Raw genomic sequence first — 18,430 nt, 5'->3', positions numbered from 1 at the left:
CTCTGACAACAGGGAAGGACCAGGTGGTCCCCCGGTGCAGTCTGTGAATAATACTCCCCATGTTTTAGATGTTTGTCCCAGGACTTGCTTGGCATTACTGCTAAGACTGCAAACATTAAGAAGAGTAAATGGGGGGTTACTCAGTGCTGCAATCCATCCACGACAGGGTGGTCAATAAGGGCTTCCTCTTCTCTCTGCTCCTGCTCTCTCCAAAATAGTTTTTGACACTATGCAATCAATGGCCGTGAAGTTTAACCCCTTACACAGGCTGGGGGAAATTAATTTTGTAATAAATATACAAAGAACGAGGTCTTAAGTTTGACTAGTGGTATTGTACATATAGCACTGCACACATCTCTTTATCTGGGTTAAATCAATATTTTGTGTAAGCACTCTTGGTATGCTGTGTATATACATTATTTGGTTAATAATGATAATATGAATAATGTCAATTAAAAACAGGTCTGTGATGGGGATGATCCAATTGTGATTTTGTTGTGGTCTGGGGTGATTTAGCTCATATGATATATTTTAGAAATAAAGACTTGATGATATTATATTATATTACCCTCTCCCCATTATTTTCACTCATTTAGATTTTGCATCAAATGTTCTTTTTTTCTCACAACTTTCAAATGCATGTTGGGTGCATTGTTCAAGGACATTACTCATGTTGATCATTTCAACTATTGAAATTTACTCGTTGGTTTTGGCTCAGCCGAGAAGTGGTAGGCCACACAAGCTCACAGAACGGGACCGCCGAGTTCTGAAGCGCGTCTGTCCTCGGTTGCAACACTCACTACCAAGTTCCAAACTGCCTCTGGAAGCAACGTCAGCACAATAACTGTTTGTCGGAAGCTTCATGAAATGGGTTTCCATGGCCGAGCAGCCACACAAAACTAAGATCACCAATGCACAATGCCAAGCGTTGGCTGGAGTGGTGTAAAGCTCTCTGCCATTGGACTCTGGAACAGTGGAAACGCATTGTCTGGAGTGATGAATCACGCTTCACCATCTGGCAGTCCGACTGACGAATCTGGGTTTGGCGGATGCCAGAAGAACGCTACCTGCCACCATGCATAGTGCCAACTGTAAAGTTTGGTGGAGGAGGAATAATGGTCTGGGGCTGTTTTGCATGGTTAATTTTGCCTGTGCTGCAGATGGCTATATCAGTCCGCTAATACAGGACTACTAAAGGCCCAGTGCACTACTTTTGTGAGAAAAAATTTCCCCCCGCCCCCCATTTTTTTCTCCTGATTTTCAGTGGGTGCTGCAGCACCCCTACTTCCCGCAGCTATGCTTGCTTCAGTTTGGCTCCTAGAAAACGTTTTGCAACAGAATCCGACTAATGAATACACCCCTGGCTAGGTAGCCCTTGGGAGAATCTCAATTGCATACTCATCGGGTCCTCTCTCCTTCTCAAAATCCATTGGATGAGAAAGCCAGAGGTCCCGCCCCTCTGACCTTCTCTTCCAATGGGGTTTGATAATGCGGCGGGGAGAGAGGACACGAGGAGTATGCAATTGAGATTCTCCCCTTGTTTAACTACACTTTAATTTTAACTTTTAATTTTACAAAAACACTAGTTATACAGGAAGTATACAAACAAACATACATATACGCTATATGCTAGAGGGTACAAATAATTACAGGTATACAAAGGCCTTAAAAGACAGACCTATTGACTGTTTTTACAACTTTCTTATTCAAAGAATGTAGAATGATCTTAATGTACTGCTCAAACTCCTTATAGAAAACAAGTGTTTTTTTATTAGTGAATTTACATTTATGAATATACAATTTTACCATTAGCACAATTACATTCAAGAGGTACATTTTGTTTTCGTTATCCTTATTATAGTTAAGGAAACCGAGCAGCACATTCTCCCATAATAAACAAAAGTCATCAAAAATATTATCCATTTTAAATCTACAAATATCTTAGATTTAGATTTTAGTCATTTAGCAGACGCTCTTATCCAGAACGACTTACATTTAGTGAGTGCATACTTTTTTTTTGTTTCATACTGGCCCCCCGTGGGAATCGAACCCACAACCCTGGCGTTGCAAACGCCATGCTCTACCAACTGAGCTACATCCCTGCCGGCCATTCCCTCCCCTACCCTGGACGACGCTGGGCCAATTGTGCGCCGCCCCATAGGTCTACCGGTCGCGTCCGGCTACTACAGAGCCTGGATTCGAACCAGGATGCAGTGCCTTAGACCACTGCGCCACTCGGGATCTTGCCATCATTTCTTTACATGTAGACAATGCCAAAATAAATGGAAAAACTGTTTCTGGATGCTCATCACAAAAAGTACTGTAAATGTTTGTCTTTTTTGAGTTTCTTCAGGTAATGATTCGTAGGGTAATACTTATGGATAATTCTGAACGAGACCTCTTTGACCTTTCACTACACTTTCTTTAAATTCATTTTTTTAACAAGACAGCTTTAAAACAATAGCTCTCTGATTAATTTCTCTTTCATGAGATACAGTTGTTTGCATCATCTCTTATTGTTTTGTTTCTTTTTGCGTTAAAATGATCTTTATTTCATATTCAATGGACTATATTTTAAACAGAGGATTAACATCAATACAATACATCACATTTACATTTCAAAATACAGAAAGATTGAGAATGATTTTTACACTTTCCTTGCTGTGGCAATCACAGTACTCAAAGGAAACAATTACGTCATATGTGTTTCCTGGGCCTCCTTCCTTTAAAAAAAAAATATTTTAACAAAAAAAAAAGAAATGCTGCCGCGCCGCCCTTTAATTTAGCAATTAGCCAGCAACAATCCCCCCTTGTTTATACTCGCTTTTGAGATAATCAACGCAATTGCTGAGGCCCACGAAGGATTTGAAAGGTAATACAGCTTCTCAAAAATGTCACCGCCTGCATATATATTAGCTATGTTCTCCGCTTTGAATTGCGAAATGGTGTGCTTTGTTGCTAATAATGTAATGGCGGCTCCCTTTCCGTCTGCTCGTCGTTGTCGAAGGGGAAGGTGGTGGTATTGCTGACGTCTGTTGACGCGGGTACTTGCGTGCCAGTGACTCGGTATTACACGAATTCGCTCATTGAGACAAAAGCACATACAGTACTAGTTAACTAGCTACAAGGCGTATGAGACCTGGAGAAATGTTAATAATATAATCTGTTTTATTCACCAATGGCAATGTTTAGCATGCCAACTAACGTTACAGTAGTTAGCTGACTAACTGACACGTTACCCGGCCTAATTTGACAAATTGACTAACTAACAATCGTTAACGTTAGCTAGCAAACGTTGTATTCAAATTAGAGGATGCTGTCTAACCGTAGAAAACGCTGCACAGTAGTTAACCAGCTAACTAACGTAGCCAACTAACTCCGGTACCTAGTTAGCAATGTTTAGCTAGTTAGTTAGCTAACGTGGGTACCACAAGCACAGGTAGTCTTTAGAAAGTTTAGTGCTGTCAGCAATTTAGGTAGCTAGTACTGAATTTGAAATCCTGTCCTTAGTAAGACCATATCCTTGGTGAGACATAATTAGCTAATGTTAGCTAGCTATATGTTTTGTTTAATGGATAAAAACAAATATCCTGGTGTATGGGCATAGGAATTCTAACTATGATGAACAGTTAGCTAGCTAGTCAATATTTTTTTAGGGGGAGGGATGGGTGACTCTCCTCGGTTTCCATGGAGATGCTCTGCCTGTCCGATCAGTCCACCATATCCCTCTATTTACAAAATAGGCTTGCCAGAGGGCTCTGTCCAGTGCCCATACACACCAGTGAGCCATCATGTAAGTAGGCTACATGCAGAAATCTTAACATTTTACAAGTTAGTAAATACATCTATCCCTTTCTTACTGAATGACAGACTAGCCTAGTTATATGGTCTAACAAATATGCTCAGTAAAAATAATGTCTATCTGTTGTGTAGTGTTGTCTCTATATTTTAATGTTTTAGTAATTAGTGGTCTTTAAAGGCTCAGTGTAGTCAACGTGATTTTCCTGTGTTTTATATATATTTCCACACAGAGGTTTAACTCTACCCACATGTACATATTACTTCAACTACCTCAACTAGCCGGTGCCCCGGCACATTGACTCTGCACCGGTACCCCCCTATATAGCCTCCCTACTGTTATTTTATTTTACTTCTGCTCTTTTTTTTCTCAACACTTTTTTGTTGTTTTATTTTACTTTTTTATTAAAAATAAATGCACTGTTGGTTAAGGGCTGTAAGTAAGCATTTCACTGTAATGTCTGCACCTGTTGTATTCGGCGCATGTGGCCAATACAATTTTATTTTATTTGAATAATACTGTAAAATTGTGAAAATGATAATGCCCTTTTTAGTTCAGCCTATATTGGGGGGGATGGAGTTTTGGCCTTCCATAGTGACATCACCATGCAGTAAATTAGTTAATTGACCAATAAGAAAGAGTTCCAATCCTCTTTGCAAATAAAGGCTAATTTTCAGGTTTCCCCTCCCACTCAAACCACTCCCAGACAGTCCTAGGACAATTCTTGCTTGAGAAATGTATCTTTGTTAAGAAGCTATTTTTGTTTATTTTTGACTATTTTAATTGAACATAATCACAGTAAATACTTAATTGTTATCCAGAAATGATTTGATATTGAGAAAAAAAAATGGCTGCATTGGACCTTTTAATGTATCAGTATCTCTGCCTCTGCAGTGACCATGGAAGAGGTGCAGAACAGCAATGGCACTGAGACACAGACTGTCACCTTCCCCACCACCATCACAGCCTCACAGATTTCACAGATAGCCCAACAGGTAACCAACAGACTGATATCAGCAGGTTAATAATGACTCACTGTCTTTCTGGAAGTAGGGATTAGTAATGGGAATGATGTCACTGACGGGAAAGCACTGTACAGGTGAACTTTTAGAGAGGGCCATGTGGAGTTACTGCCAATTGTCACAGAGAACATGACGAGGGTCCTATTGTGAATAATATCAGAATGGTAATGAGGCTTGCTTGGTCCTCGTCTATCAATTTTCCTTTGACCATTGCCTTTCCTCACATCTTTACTAGCGTGCTGGTACATATTAGTGATGGGAGAGGGGAATACAGTATTGTATCACAATATTATTTCTGCTGATTTTATAGACAGTGCAATATGACATTTACATACACTACCAGTCAAACGTTTGGACACACCTACTCATTCAAGGGTTTTTCTTTTTGTAAAATAAAATAAAAATACATTGTAGAATAATAGTGAAGACATCAAAACTATGAAATAACACATGGAATCATGTAGTAACCAAAAAAGTGTTAAACAAATCAAAATATATTTGAGATTCTTCAAATAGCCACCCTTTGCCTTGATGACAGCTTTGCACACTCTTGGCATTCTCTCAACCAGATTCACCTGGAAGGCTTTTCCAACAGTCTTGAAGGAGTTCCCACATGCTGAGCACTTGTTGGCTGCTTTTCCTTCACTCTGTGGTCCCACTCATCTCAAACCATCTCAATTGGGTTGAGGTCAGGGGATTGTGGAGGCCAGGTCATCTGATGCAGCACTCTCCTTCTTGGTCAAATAGCCCTTACACACCCTGGAGGTGTGTTGGGTCATTGTCCTGTTGAAAAACAAATGATAGTCCCACTAAGCCCAAACCAGATGGGATGGCGTATTGCTGCAGAATGCTGTGGTAGCCATGCTGGTTAAGTGTGCCTTGAATTCTAAATAAATCACAGACAGTGTCACCAGCAAAGCACCCCCACACCATAACATGCGGAGATCATCCGTTCACCCACACCGCGTCTCACAAAGACACGACAGTTGGAACCAAAAATCTCAAATTTGGACTCCAGACCAAAGGACAGATTTCCACCGGTCTAATGTCCATTGCTCGTGTTTCTTGGCCCAAGCAGGTCTCTTCTTCTTATTGGTGTCCTTTAGTAGTGGTTTCTTTGCAGCAATTCGACCATGAAGGCCTGATTCACACAGTCCTCTCTGAAAAGTTGATGTTGAGATGTGTCTGTTACTTGAACTCTGAAGCATTTATTTGGGCTGCAATTTCTGAGGCTGGTAACTCTAATTAACTTATCCTCTGCAGCAGAGGTAAATCTGGGTCTTCCATTCCTGTGGTGGTCCTCATGAGAGCCAGTTTCATCAAAGCGCTTGATGGTTTTTGCGACTGCACTTGAAAAAACTTTCAAAGTTCTTGAAATGTTGCGTATTGACTGACCTTCATGTAAAGTAATGATGGACTGTCGTTTGCTTATTTGAGCTGTTCTTGTCATAATATGGACTTGGTCTTTTACCAAATAGGGCTATGGACCCCCCTACTTGTCACAACACAACTGATTGGCTCAAACGCATTAAGAAGGAAAGAAATTCCACAAATTAACTTTTAACAAGGCACACCTGTTAATTGAAATGCATTCCAGGTGACTACCTCATAAAGCTGGTTGAGCGAATGCCAAGAGTGTGCAAAGCTGTCATCAAGGCAAAGGGTGGCTGTTTGAAGAATATAAAATAGATTTTGATTTGTTTAACACTTTTTGGGTTACTACATGATTCCATATGTGTTATTTAATAGTTTTGATGTCTTCACAATTATTCTACAATGTAGAAAATAGTAAAATTAAAGAAAAACCCTGGAATGAGTAGGTGTGTCCAAACTTCATCAAGGATCTCTCTGTACTTTGCTCAGTACTTGAGTCCTTGAATTTGTCTTGCCACTGTCTGTACGAATCCTTTAAACCAAACTTGAAGCCTAAACTGCAAACAGGCGCTAGATCAACATGACATGATCAAATTGGTACTATTTAATGAAGCTGCCAGTTGAGGACCTGTGAGGCGCCTGTTTCTCAAACTAGACACACTAATGTATTTGTCCTCTTGCTCAGTTGTGCACCGGGGCCTCCCACTCCTCTTTCTATTCTGGTTAGAGCCAGTTTGCACTGTTCTGTGAAGGGAGTAGTACACAGCGTTGTACGGGATCTTCAGTTTCTTGGCAATTTCTCGCATGGAATAGCCTTCATTTCTCAGAACAAAAATAGACTGATGAGTTTCAGAAGAAAGTTATTTGTTTCTGTCCATTTTGATCCTGTAATCGAACCCACAATTGCTGATGCTCCAGATACTCAACTAGTCTCAAGAAGGCCAGTTTTATTGCTTCTTTAATCAGCACAACAGTTTTCAGCTGTGCTAACATAATTGCAAAAGGGTTTTCTAATGATCAATTAGCCTTTTAAAATGATAAAGTTGGATTAGCAAACACAACGTGCCATTGGAACACAGGACTGATTGTTGCTGATAATGGGCCTTTGTACGCCTATGTAGATATTCCATTAACAATCAGCCATTTCCAGCTACAATAGCCATTTACAACATTAACAATGTCTACACTGTATTTCTGATCAATTTTATGTTATTTTAATGGACAAAAAAATTGCTTTTCTTTTGAAAACAAGGACATTTCTAAGTGACCCCAAACTTTTGAACGGTAGTGTATGTACAGTGGGGAAAAAAAGTATTTAGTCAGCCACCAATTGTGCAAGTTCTCCCACTTAAAAAGATGAGAGAGGCCTGTAATTTTCATCATAGGTACACGTCAACTATGACAGACAAATTGAGGAAAAAAATCCAGAAAATCACATTGTAGGATTTTTTATGAATTTATTTGCAAATTATGGTGGAAAATAAGTATTTGGGTCACCTACAAACAAGCAAGATTTCTGGCTCTCACAGACCTGTAACTTCTTCTTTAAGAGGCTCCTCTGTCTTCCACTCGTTACCTGTATTAATGGCACCTGTTTGAACTTGTTATCAGTATAAAAGACACCTGTCCACAACCTCAAACAGTCACACTCCAAACTCCACTATGGCCAAGACCAAAGAGCTGTCAAAGGACACCAGAAACAAAATTGTAGACCTGCACCAGGCTGGGAAGACTGAATCTGCAATAGGTAAGCAGCTTGGTTTGAAGAAATCAACTGTGGGAGCAATTATTAGGAAATGGAAGACATACAAGACCACTGATAATCTCCCTCTATCTGGGGCTCCACGCAAGATCTCACCCCGTGGGGTCAAAATGATCACAAGAACGGTGAGCAAAAATCCCAGAACCACACAGGGGGGCCTAGTGAATGACCTGCAGAGAGCTGGGACCAAAGTAACAAAGCCTACCATCAGTAACACACTACGCCGCCAGGGACTCAAATCCTGCAGTCCCAGATGTGTCCCCCTGCTTAAGCCAGTACATGTCCAGGCCCGTCTGAAGTTTGCTAGAGTGCATTTGGATGATCCAGAAGCGTATGGGAGAATGTCAGATGAAACCAAAATAGAACTTTTTGGTCAAAACTCAACTCGTCGTGTTTGGAGGACAAAGAATGCTGAGTTGCATCCAAAGTACACCATACCTACTTTGAAGCATGGGGGTGGAAACATCATGCTTTGGGGCTGTTTTTCTGCAAAGGGACCAGGACGACTGATCCGTGTAAAGGAAAGAATGAATGGGGCCATGTATCGTGAGATTTTGAGTGAAAACCTCCTTCCATCAGCAAGGGCATTGAAGATGAAACGTGGCTGGGTCTTTCAGCATGACAATAATCCCAAACACACCGCCCGGGCAACGAAGGAGTGGCTTCGAAAGAAGCATTTCAAGGTCCTGGAGTGGCCTAGCCAGTCTCCAGATCTCAACCCCATAGAAAATCTTTGGAGGGAGTTGAAAGTCCGTGTTGCCCAGCGACAGCCCCAAAACATCACTGCTCTAGAGGAGATCTGCATGGAGGAATGGGCCAAAATACCAGCAACAGTGTGTGAAAACGTTTGACCTGTGTCATTGCCAACAAAGGGTATATAACAAAGTATTGAGAAACTTTTGTTATTGACCAAATACTTATTTTCCACCATCATTTGCAAATAAATTCATAAAAGATCCTACAATGTGATTATCTGGATTTTTTTTCTCATTTTGTCTGTCATAGTTGACGTGTACCTATGATGAAAATTACAGGCCTCTCATCTTTTTAAGTGGGAGAACTTGCACAATTGGTGGCTGACTAAATGCTTTTTTCCCCACTGTACATATTTGTGTGTATTGGTTATATGTTGTGAAATTGTTAGATATTACTGCACTGTCGGAGCTAGAAGCACAAGCATTTCGCTACACCCGCAATAACATCTGCTAAACACGTGTATGTGAGAAATAAAATGTGATTTGATGAGTGAACAAGATTGCCACCAGTAAGCATCTCATTGAACTGTGAAGCCTACATCACATCTATCCTGTACATATGACAATACGATTTGATTGTATGGGGGGGCCTGGCAGGGCCTGGCTCCCTAGTGGCTATATTATAATGACTATGCATTGCGTGCAGAACATAAGAATGAAGTGACAATGAGTAACGATGAGTATCATCAGATAATAGGCGAAGCATGGATTATACTTGGGAGCCATTACCAGCAGCATATATGCACCCTTGTCCCTGCAGACGATAGATTTGGATATATCTCCGTGCACTTCTTGCAAAAGAACATTTGACACAAGACAACATATTGTTTACCAGACTGGCCTAGTGGGTCTAAAAATGCCTCGGAGACTATGCGTAAACGTTAGGGGTGTAACGATTCGTTTTAACAACGATTCGATTTTAATCACGATTCGTGGTTGTTGATACAATTCAAGGACGATATTGGTTCATTTAGAACGATACGATCCGAAACGATTCAGTGACTTGAAATCGATTCAGTAACCTTTTAGCCAAAAATTCAACCAGTGTGACTGAAATAAATACCTGGATACTGGACAGTGCAGGTGAAGTTTCCTAGATTCCTGTTTCTTGTAAGGACCGCAATGGTGGCTTGATAATCTCTCGCTCGTCGGCTTCTCCTCTGTCGTCCGCCATGCTATGTTTTGTTGTCTTTGCGCCTTTGCGCTGCTGCTGGCGCGGGCGATGACGTCACGGATAGGCAGACTGAATCGAGTAATGTTTAAAGCCTTTATCATTAAAAGTGCTAAGAAAAAACATCCATATAAAGTCTGACGTGCTTAAATCCAATGGGTTATTTCCTAGTATCGATACAATCGATTTATTACATTTTAAAACGATGTTAGATTGATATATGTTGTCCAAAAGGCCAACTCGCCGAGCACAGATCGATGTAGTTGGATCATAGGAATATAAATCGATACATCGATGTAGTAGATGGATCATTACACCCCTAGTAAACGTGCATTTACAATGCTCCATCCGGATCTGATAGCTGAAGTGAATTAATTTATATTAACGTGGGATAACTGCTAGACGTGGCAGCATGATGGGGAATCAAAATGCCGCCAGGGACATGCGATGCACTAATGAGAACCAAAGGTAGGCTAAAGTGACACGTCAGCTGGGCAAGTAGCCTGTAGCCGTGTGCTTGACTGAGCTGGGAGATGAGAACTATCCTCTGCAAATTGAAATAGTGGACAATGATGATCTGTCAGAGGCCGCGGTCCACCCCTTATAATAATTCCACTTGTTGAATAGCCTACAGTTACCGGCTCAGCAGCCATGAATTCTAAAATATGCCAAGGATAGTGAAATGAGCAACAATTCCCACGCAGAAATGCCCTCTGAAGCGCAGTTTGAGTTGACATAAATACTCCCCTAGATTCAGGCCCATTGATTGAAAGAAAGGAGTTATTATTGAACGATTGAGCCAATAGGTTAATCAGCAACCGTGGTGGAATTGCCTTAGTGTGCCATGCTCATAGGCTGAAGTGAATAGGTGAATGACATTCCATATGCTTGCTAATAGGAAATGGGGAAGAGAGACGTGACACTAAGCTGATGAGGTAACATTAGGACACTACCCTATGAATATGCTGACGAGGTAACATTATAGACACTATCATATAAATACCTGCTATGCTGATGAGTGAGATAGGAAGCGATATGAGTTTTTACTAGATGGAAAAAAAAAAAAAAAAAGTGACGATCCATTCAGACTAGCATACTGAATGTACAGGATTGCATATTCACTCCTGTCACCCTCTAATCTGACTGTGTGTTTGCAGATGGCTCTGGGGGGCTCTCCTGTGACGGTGGTCCAGCTCCCTGGGGGTCAGTTCCAGGTGCAGGGGGTGATCCAGTCGTCGGTCATCCAGTCCCCACAGGTGCAGACTGTTCAGGTAAGAGGAGCTCCTCAACAACCAGGAACTAGGCCTGGGCCCTTGTTCATAAAGCATCTCAAAGTAGGAGTGCTGATCAAGATTACATGGACAGGGGGAACCTGATCCTAGATCAGCACCCATCTCTGAGATGCTGTATGAATACTGGCCCTGGACTACAGTGCCTCTGGATGACAGTGAGGTGTCCCCTGTTCTTCTAGCATAACTTAAATCTCTGTTAGCCTTTATCCTACACGTTATCTTGCCAAATGGTATTACTGGGGTAAATGTGCGATTGATGGGAGGGTATCCAAGGTAGTGGGTTCGATCCCCGGGACCACCCATACACAAAAATGTATGCACGCATGACTGTAAGTCGCTTTGGATAAAAGCGTCTGCTAAGTGGCTTATTATTATTATTATTATTATTATTATTATCTCTATCTTGTACACCCTAGAACCACCACATTCTGATTTTAGGTATTAAGTAAACATGGTAGATGAGTAACCCACCATGTCCTGGCATCTCTTCTCTCCTCCACAGGGCCAGGGCTCAGACAGTGACGACTCCCAGGACTCCTCAGACAGTGGAGCCTACGCCCAGAAGACCAGAGATATACTGGCCAGACGGCCCTCCTACAGGTAGCTGCCACCGCACTGTTGTGTCCAAAGTTGCCCATTTAATGGTGAAAATAAGTGTGTGCAGACTGCAAAGGTCACTGCTGGTGATGGACTGGGATGTTAAATAGTATCCATGATGATGTGCAAAAACAGTCAATCTCAATTTAGAAGTAGTGAACTGAAATCCAACAATGATGCTACATTGATGTTACATTTTGGATGTTTAATAGTGAGCCACCTATTCTCCATTCATTTTCCAGTCTCATTAGTTTGATTCTGTAGCATAGACAGTGTTTGTTGTTTTGGCAGAAGGAGGTAATTGACAGACATATAATGGGTAATTCTATCCTGGTGGTCTGTAGAAAGATCCTCAATGAGCTGTCTGCTGAGGAGGTGGCGTCACAGAACGAGGGAGAGGGTGACAACCCTGCTTCCTCTGGCATGACCACAGTTACAATGCCCAACACCCAGACAATCTACCAGACCAGCAGCGGCCAGTACAGTAAGGGTTGCCCTACTACATAGCACTACAACAACCACATAACACGTCCTACCAATGCATCACTTTGTCATCATAAATAGATTATACAGTTGGATATTGTTAGAATTGGAGGCATTTGTTAAGTAATGGATCATCAATGATGGGCTTCTGCAGTTTTGTGAAAATATACCACACCGCAGGGGATGGGTAGTGCAAAATGGCTCCTGAGGTGTGGTCAGGCACTTGTTGAGTAAGTATGGGCGTCAGGTAGTTTAGTGGGTAAGAGCGTTGTGCCAGTAACCGAAAGGTCGCTGGTTCTAATCCCCAAGCCAACTAGGTGAAAAGTCTGTCGATGCAAGGCACTTAACCCTAATTGCTCCTGTAAGTCGCTCTGGATAAGAGCGTCTGCTAAATGACTAAAATGTCAAAAAATGTAAGGGATCATCAATGATGGGCTACTGCAGTTTTGTGAAAATATACCACACCGCAAGGGACAGGGAGTGCAAAATGGCTGCCGTGGTGTGTTCATGGTGTGTGTGCTCTGGACGCATACCATTGGGAACACACACATGGTTTGTGTGTGTTCCCAAGGCAACAGCAAGGCCACATAAAGCATACTCAAATGTGTGTCGACTATGTCGATGGATGAAATCCTCAGTTTAATGACAAATGTAACTAAATGTAATCTAAAATGTAATCTACGTTTATTTTAATTTAACCTTTTATTTAACTAGGCAAGTCAATTAAGAACAATTTCTTATTTACAATGATGGCCTAAAGTAATTGTTTATAATGAGAGGGCCATAAAAAATAACTAGTAATGCTGCATACTCCAAGAAACCTCACCTTTCTGACAAAAAATAGTTATAAATTGCTGAGGTGTAGTCACTTTTGGACACAAGCTCAAGTACACAGTACAAATATGATACAAATTAGAAATATTTTGATGTATTTCCTATTGAACAAAACTGTATAAATAAGGCTTGAACTTACTTATATGCTCTCTAAATATAGAATAATCAAATTATAAAACAACTAAGATTTCACCTTCCTTATAACTGTAAAATACATATTTGTATGTTTAGTGTTAGAGAAAATGTGCACATTCTCTAAAGGTCTCTCTTGATCAAAACGTCTGCCCCCACCACTGTGAACGTTTAGCTTGGCTTCCTGAACTCGTTAGGAACTCGCCTTTCATCTCATGTTAATCTTGTCCATCTATGACAGTGTTTTTTGTTGAAAGTCTATTATTTTAGATTACTTTGATCAAGTTTGCTATAAATCGATCTCTGAATGTGCTAGAGTGACGAAACCACTCTCCCCTGCTGCACTACGATTGCAGGCATGTGCTTTGTCAGTGGCTGTGATGTAGGGTTCAGCCAGGAGTTGGACAGTCACCACAGCTTCAAGTAATGTCAGACTTCAAGACCTTGTCACACAGGCAGAAGAGATATACTCCTGTGTCCGTGAGAACCTGGGCTACCGCTCAATGCAAGCCATTTCGATCTGCTGTGTCCATGTAACATGTTAACTTCTGTGCAGCATGAGTAGGGAGCTAACACACTTGAATAATGCAACACGGCATGTAGAAATGTTGAAACTGTTAATTACTGTTCGCAAAACAATGTCCATACAGGCTAAAACACTTTATAAAGCATCTGGTATCGACTTTCCATATTGGTGCCCATCACTAGTAGTTACTATTGCCCCTAACTTCCTGTGTGTTTATTGTCTGTAGTTACCATCGGCCCTAACTTCCTGTCTGTTTGTCTGTAGTAACCATCGGCCCTAACTTCCTGTCTGTTTGTCTGTAGTTACCATTGCCCCTAACGGCACCATTCAACTGGCCAACACGGGGTCAGAGAGCCTTCAGGGGTTACAGACTCTCACCATGACCAACTCAGGCCAACAGCAGGGCACCACCATCCTACAGTACGCCCAGACGCCCGACGGACAGCAGATACTCGTGCCCAGCAACCAGGTGGTCGTACAGAGTGAGTATGGCTTCATGACTCACGGTAAGCTTTGAGATGATACCATAAGGAGAAGTACCCAGTAGTTTTCTCGTTGTCACTGAAGCCTCCCTGAAGGTGTGTAAAAAAAAGGAATGATCCCAGCTTGCAGACCACATTGTAATGTGTTGAGATTATAAAGAGGAGATGCCCTCATCTATTGTTTTGATTGGCCTCATCCCCCTCAGGTGCAGGAGGAGAGATGCAGACGTACCAGATCCGCACGGCGCCCACAGCGCAACAGACCGTGGTCATGACTTCCCCTGTAGGAATGTCTGAGCAAAAGACTGGCAACCCCACCATGAAGAGAGAGATCCGCCTCGCCAAGAACAGGTGTGTGTGGGGATAAGGACGTGGTATGATGGGACTTTGGGTGTATGAGAAGTGTTGTGGCAGTGCACAGTTGGTTCCTTGAGCTCTGGTGGACATTCCTGCTGTCAGCATGCCAATTGCATGCTCCCTCAAAACTTGAAACATTTGTGGCATTGTGTTGTGTGACAGAACTGCACATTTTAAAGTGGCCTTTTATTGTCCCAAGCACAAGGTGCACCTGTATAATGATCATGCTGTTTAATCATCTTCTTGATATGCCACACCTGTCAGGTGGATGGATTATCTTGACAAAGGAGAAATGCTCACAAACAGGGATGTAAGCAAATGTGTGCACAAAATGTTAGAGAAATAAGCTTGGAACATTTCTGTTTTTTATTTTATTTTACTTTTTAAACTCATGAAACATGGGACTAACACTTTACATGTTGCGTTTATATTTTTGTTCAGTGTATATAGCTTTGTAAAACTATAAATTACCAACCACCCAGCTTTGGAGTAGTTACAGTTGAAGTCGGAAGTTTACATACACTTAGGTTGGAGTCATTAAAACTCGTTTTTCAACCACTCCGCAAATTTCTTATTAACAAACTATAGTTTTGGCAAGTCGACATTACACAAGTAATTTTTCCAACAATTGTTTACAGACAGTTTATTTCACTTATAATTCACTGTATCACAATTCCAGTGGGGTCAGAAGTTTACATACACTAAGTTGACTGTGCCTTTAAACAGCTTGGAAAATTCCAGAAAATGATGTCATGGCTTTAGAAGCTTCTGATAGGCTAATTGACATAATTTGAGTCAATTTGAGGTGTACCTGTGGATGTATTTCAAGGCCTACCTTCAAACTCAGTAGCTCTTTGCTTGACATCATGGGAAAATCAAAAGAAATCAGCCAAGACCTCAGGAAAAAATAAGGTTCATCCTTGGGAGCAATTTCCAAACGCCTGAAGGTACCACGTTCATCTGTACAAACAATAGTACGCAAGTATAAACACCATGGGACCACGCAGCCGTCATACCGCTCAGGAAGGAGACGCGTTCTGTCTCCTAGAGATGAACGTACTTTGTTGCGAAAAGTGCAAATCAATCCCAGAACAACAGCAAAGGACCTTGTGAAGATGCTGGAGGAAACGGGTACAAAAGTATCTATATCCACAGTAAAACGAGTCCTATATCGACATAACCTGAAAGGCCGCTCAGCAAGGAAGAAGCCACTGCTCCAAAACCGCCATAAAAAAGCCAGACTACGGTTTGCAACTGCACATGGGGACAAAGATCGTACTTTTTGGAGAAATATCCTCTGGTCTGATTAAACAAAAATAGAACTGTTTGGCCATTATGACCATCGTTATGTTTGGAGGAAAAAGGGGGTGGCTTGCAAGCTGAAGAACACCATCCCAACCGTGAAGCACGGGGGTGGCAGCATCATTTCGTGGGGATGCTTTGCTGCAGGAGGGACTGGTGCACCTCACAAAATAGATGGCATCATGAGGAAGGAACATTATGTGGCTATATTGAAGCAACATCTCAAGACATCAGTCAGGAAGTTAAAGCTTGGTCGCAAATGGGTCTTCCAAATGGACAATGACACCAAGCATACTTCCAAAGTTGTGGCAAAATGGCTTAAGGACAACAAAGTCAAGGTATTGGAGTGGCCATCACAAAGCCCTGACCTCAATCCTATAGAAAATTTGTGGGCAGAACTGAAAAAGCGTGTGCGAGCAAGGAGGCCTACAAACCTGACTCAGTTACACCAGCTCTGTCAGGAGGAATGGGCCAAAATTCACCCAACTTATTGTGGGACGCTTGTGGAAGGCTACCCAAAACGTTTGACCCAAGTTAAACAATTTAAAGGCAATGCTACCAAATACTAATTGAGTGTATGTAAACATCTGACCCACTGGGAAGGTGATGAAAGAAATAAAAGCTGAAATAAATCATTCTCTCTACTATTATTCTGCATTTCACATTCTTAAAATAAAGTGGTGATCCTAACTGACCTAAGACAGGGAATTTTTACTAGGATAGAAATGTCAGGAATTGTAAAAAACTGAGTTTAAATGGATTTGGCTAAGGTGTATGTAAACTTCCGACTTCAACTGTAGGTCTATTTCCCTGCTTTTGAGAGGAGCTGGCTACTGTACATGGAGACTTCCAGCAATTGCGCTAAGCTAACGATTTGCTAACTTAAATAATGTACAAACGGTACGTAGAAACATAAAAATTGTATCCATGAGCTCATGTGACTCTGGGTAAGTAGAACGACGACCTAAATCTAACAGTATCCCTTTAAATGTAATCCTCTAAAGCAGTTTTCTGTGTTTCTCCCTGGCAGGGAAGCGGCACGTGAGTGTCGCAGGAAGAAGAAGGAATACGTCAAGTGTCTCGAGAACCGTGTGGCCGTGCTGGAGAACCAGAACAAGACTCTCATTGAGGAACTCAAGACGTTAAAGGACCTATACTGTGTCAAAACAGGATAACAAGGAGGACAAGAAGAGAAGCCAGCCAGCAAGCGGGACTTTTACCGTCAGCGAGCGGCTCTGCTCTGCCACATGGACAATGCGGGGTTAACCGGGGAACACCTTTCATTTCAGACCTGAAATCACCCTCCTCAGTTTGTTTTATACTCTTTGTTTTAACAAACGTGTCGCGAGCGGTGGCAATGGGATGTGTCCATATAAAAGACAATGAAAGGGTGTGAAAGAGAGGTTGGCTGTTTTTAATCAAAGTTTTTTTTTTAGCTAATGGATTGGATAACTAACGCTTAAATGTTTATATTTGTGTATATTTTATGAGCACATGGGAGGCGTGAATTGTGAGCTTTATCATTGACATTCAATTTCCAATTGTGTCCCCCTTTGCCAGAATCAGCTCCTTATGTTCCCCCCCCAATTTGTTTAAAGAAAAGTGTAGCAGTAGGATCAATCTGCTGTTTTTAACATCAAACAATTTGCAGCCAAATTGTTATTGTATGGTTACAATTCATGTATCTTATTGCATGGTGTGATTCATGTATCTTTTATGTGAACCAGCTATTTCCACCCCCACCCCCCTTTCTTTCCCCCATGAGGAAATGTTACAAGTCTCATTCCTTACCCTTGTCCAGAGAGATGTAAGGGGTGTTTGAAAATATAACATTGTGTAAGGCTGAATTGGCTGTTACTAAGACAATCACGCAATGTCAGGGTAATATTTATTTTATATTTCTGTAGAGGGTGAGGGGGATGAGCAAATCAAACAAAAAGAGGGAAAGCAATGTCTCTCATTCTGTAAATGGAAATAAATATTTTTCACAAATTCAGTCTCAGATTATTCACTGGGGGTTAAAAAAAGAAAAGTTATACCCAAAATGTATTTGGGGGCTCACTCTTGGACTTGTTTCCTGGGATGTATTCATTACTTCTTGCAACAGAAACCGTTTACCGTTTAAGAAGTAAACGGAAGCGAACGAAACTGGGAGGGACCTACCTGAATTTGTTCAATAGAAACACTCATTTTTGTTGTGAAATGTTTTCCGTTTGGAGTAAACGGTTTCTGTTGCAAAACGTTTTGCAACAGACTGTTTTAAAATAATCAGTGTAATTAATACATCCAAACAGTTGCAAAATGTTCTGTTTTGCAACGATAACGAGAGTTTCTATTGGACAAATTCAGGTAGGTCCCTCCACGTCTGGTTTGGTTCTGTTTGGTTCCAAGTGAATACACCCCTGGACTAAAAGGCATGTTCAATTGAAAGTGCATTTTATTGCAAAACCAGTCTTAAAGGGATCTTTTAGTCAAAAACGAAGTGTAAATGGGGGCGACTGAAATTAGTCCAGTCGCCCCCATTTAGTGACAAGTATTTGAG

The 18,430-nt window shown here is 41.4% G+C and overlaps 1 protein-coding gene across 2 annotated transcripts; it reads left to right on the top strand.

The window, feature by feature from the left end:
• Positions 1–2,090: 2,090 nt before the first annotated feature.
• LOC121577569 (cyclic AMP-dependent transcription factor ATF-1) lies at positions 2,091–17,874 on the top strand. 2 transcript variants are annotated; one of them, XM_041891278.2, is made up of 8 exons: positions 2,091–2,872; positions 4,694–4,794; positions 11,041–11,154; positions 11,678–11,775; positions 12,117–12,256; positions 14,050–14,229; positions 14,436–14,580; positions 16,919–17,874. In XM_041891278.2, exons 2-8 carry the CDS (start codon positions 4,699–4,701, stop codon positions 17,061–17,063), a joined length of 918 nt encoding a protein of 305 aa, XP_041747212.1. In that variant the 5' UTR covers positions 2,091–2,872; positions 4,694–4,698; the 3' UTR covers positions 17,064–17,874. The 2 variants fall into 2 exon arrangements, with proteins under 2 accessions (XP_041747212.1, XP_041747211.1); XM_041891277.2 differs by lacking the exon at positions 2,091–2,872 and adding an exon at positions 3,081–3,793.
• The last annotated feature ends 556 nt before the right edge of the window (positions 17,875–18,430 follow it).

Source organism: Coregonus clupeaformis, chromosome 12 (genome assembly GCF_020615455.1).
Source record: "Coregonus clupeaformis isolate EN_2021a chromosome 12, ASM2061545v1, whole genome shotgun sequence".
NCBI classification, from domain to species: domain Eukaryota; kingdom Metazoa; phylum Chordata; class Actinopteri; order Salmoniformes; family Salmonidae; genus Coregonus; species Coregonus clupeaformis.
This window is presented reverse-complemented; position numbering and strand designations above follow the sequence as displayed.

What these genes read in the sequence shown, in the direction of transcription:
- LOC121577569 (XM_041891277.2), top strand. Translation starts at nt 3,688, where the DNA reads ATGGAGATGCTCTGCCTGTCCGATCAGTCCACCATATCCCTCTATTTA. An exon ending in ACACACCAGTGAGCCATCAT is followed by an intron (nt 3,794 to 4,693) that starts GTAAGTAGGCTA and finishes CTGCCTCTGCAG; the next exon opens with TGACCATGGAAGAGGTGCAG. An exon ending in TTTCACAGATAGCCCAACAG is followed by an intron (nt 4,795 to 11,040) that starts GTAACCAACAGA and finishes GTGTGTTTGCAG; the next exon opens with ATGGCTCTGGGGGGCTCTCC.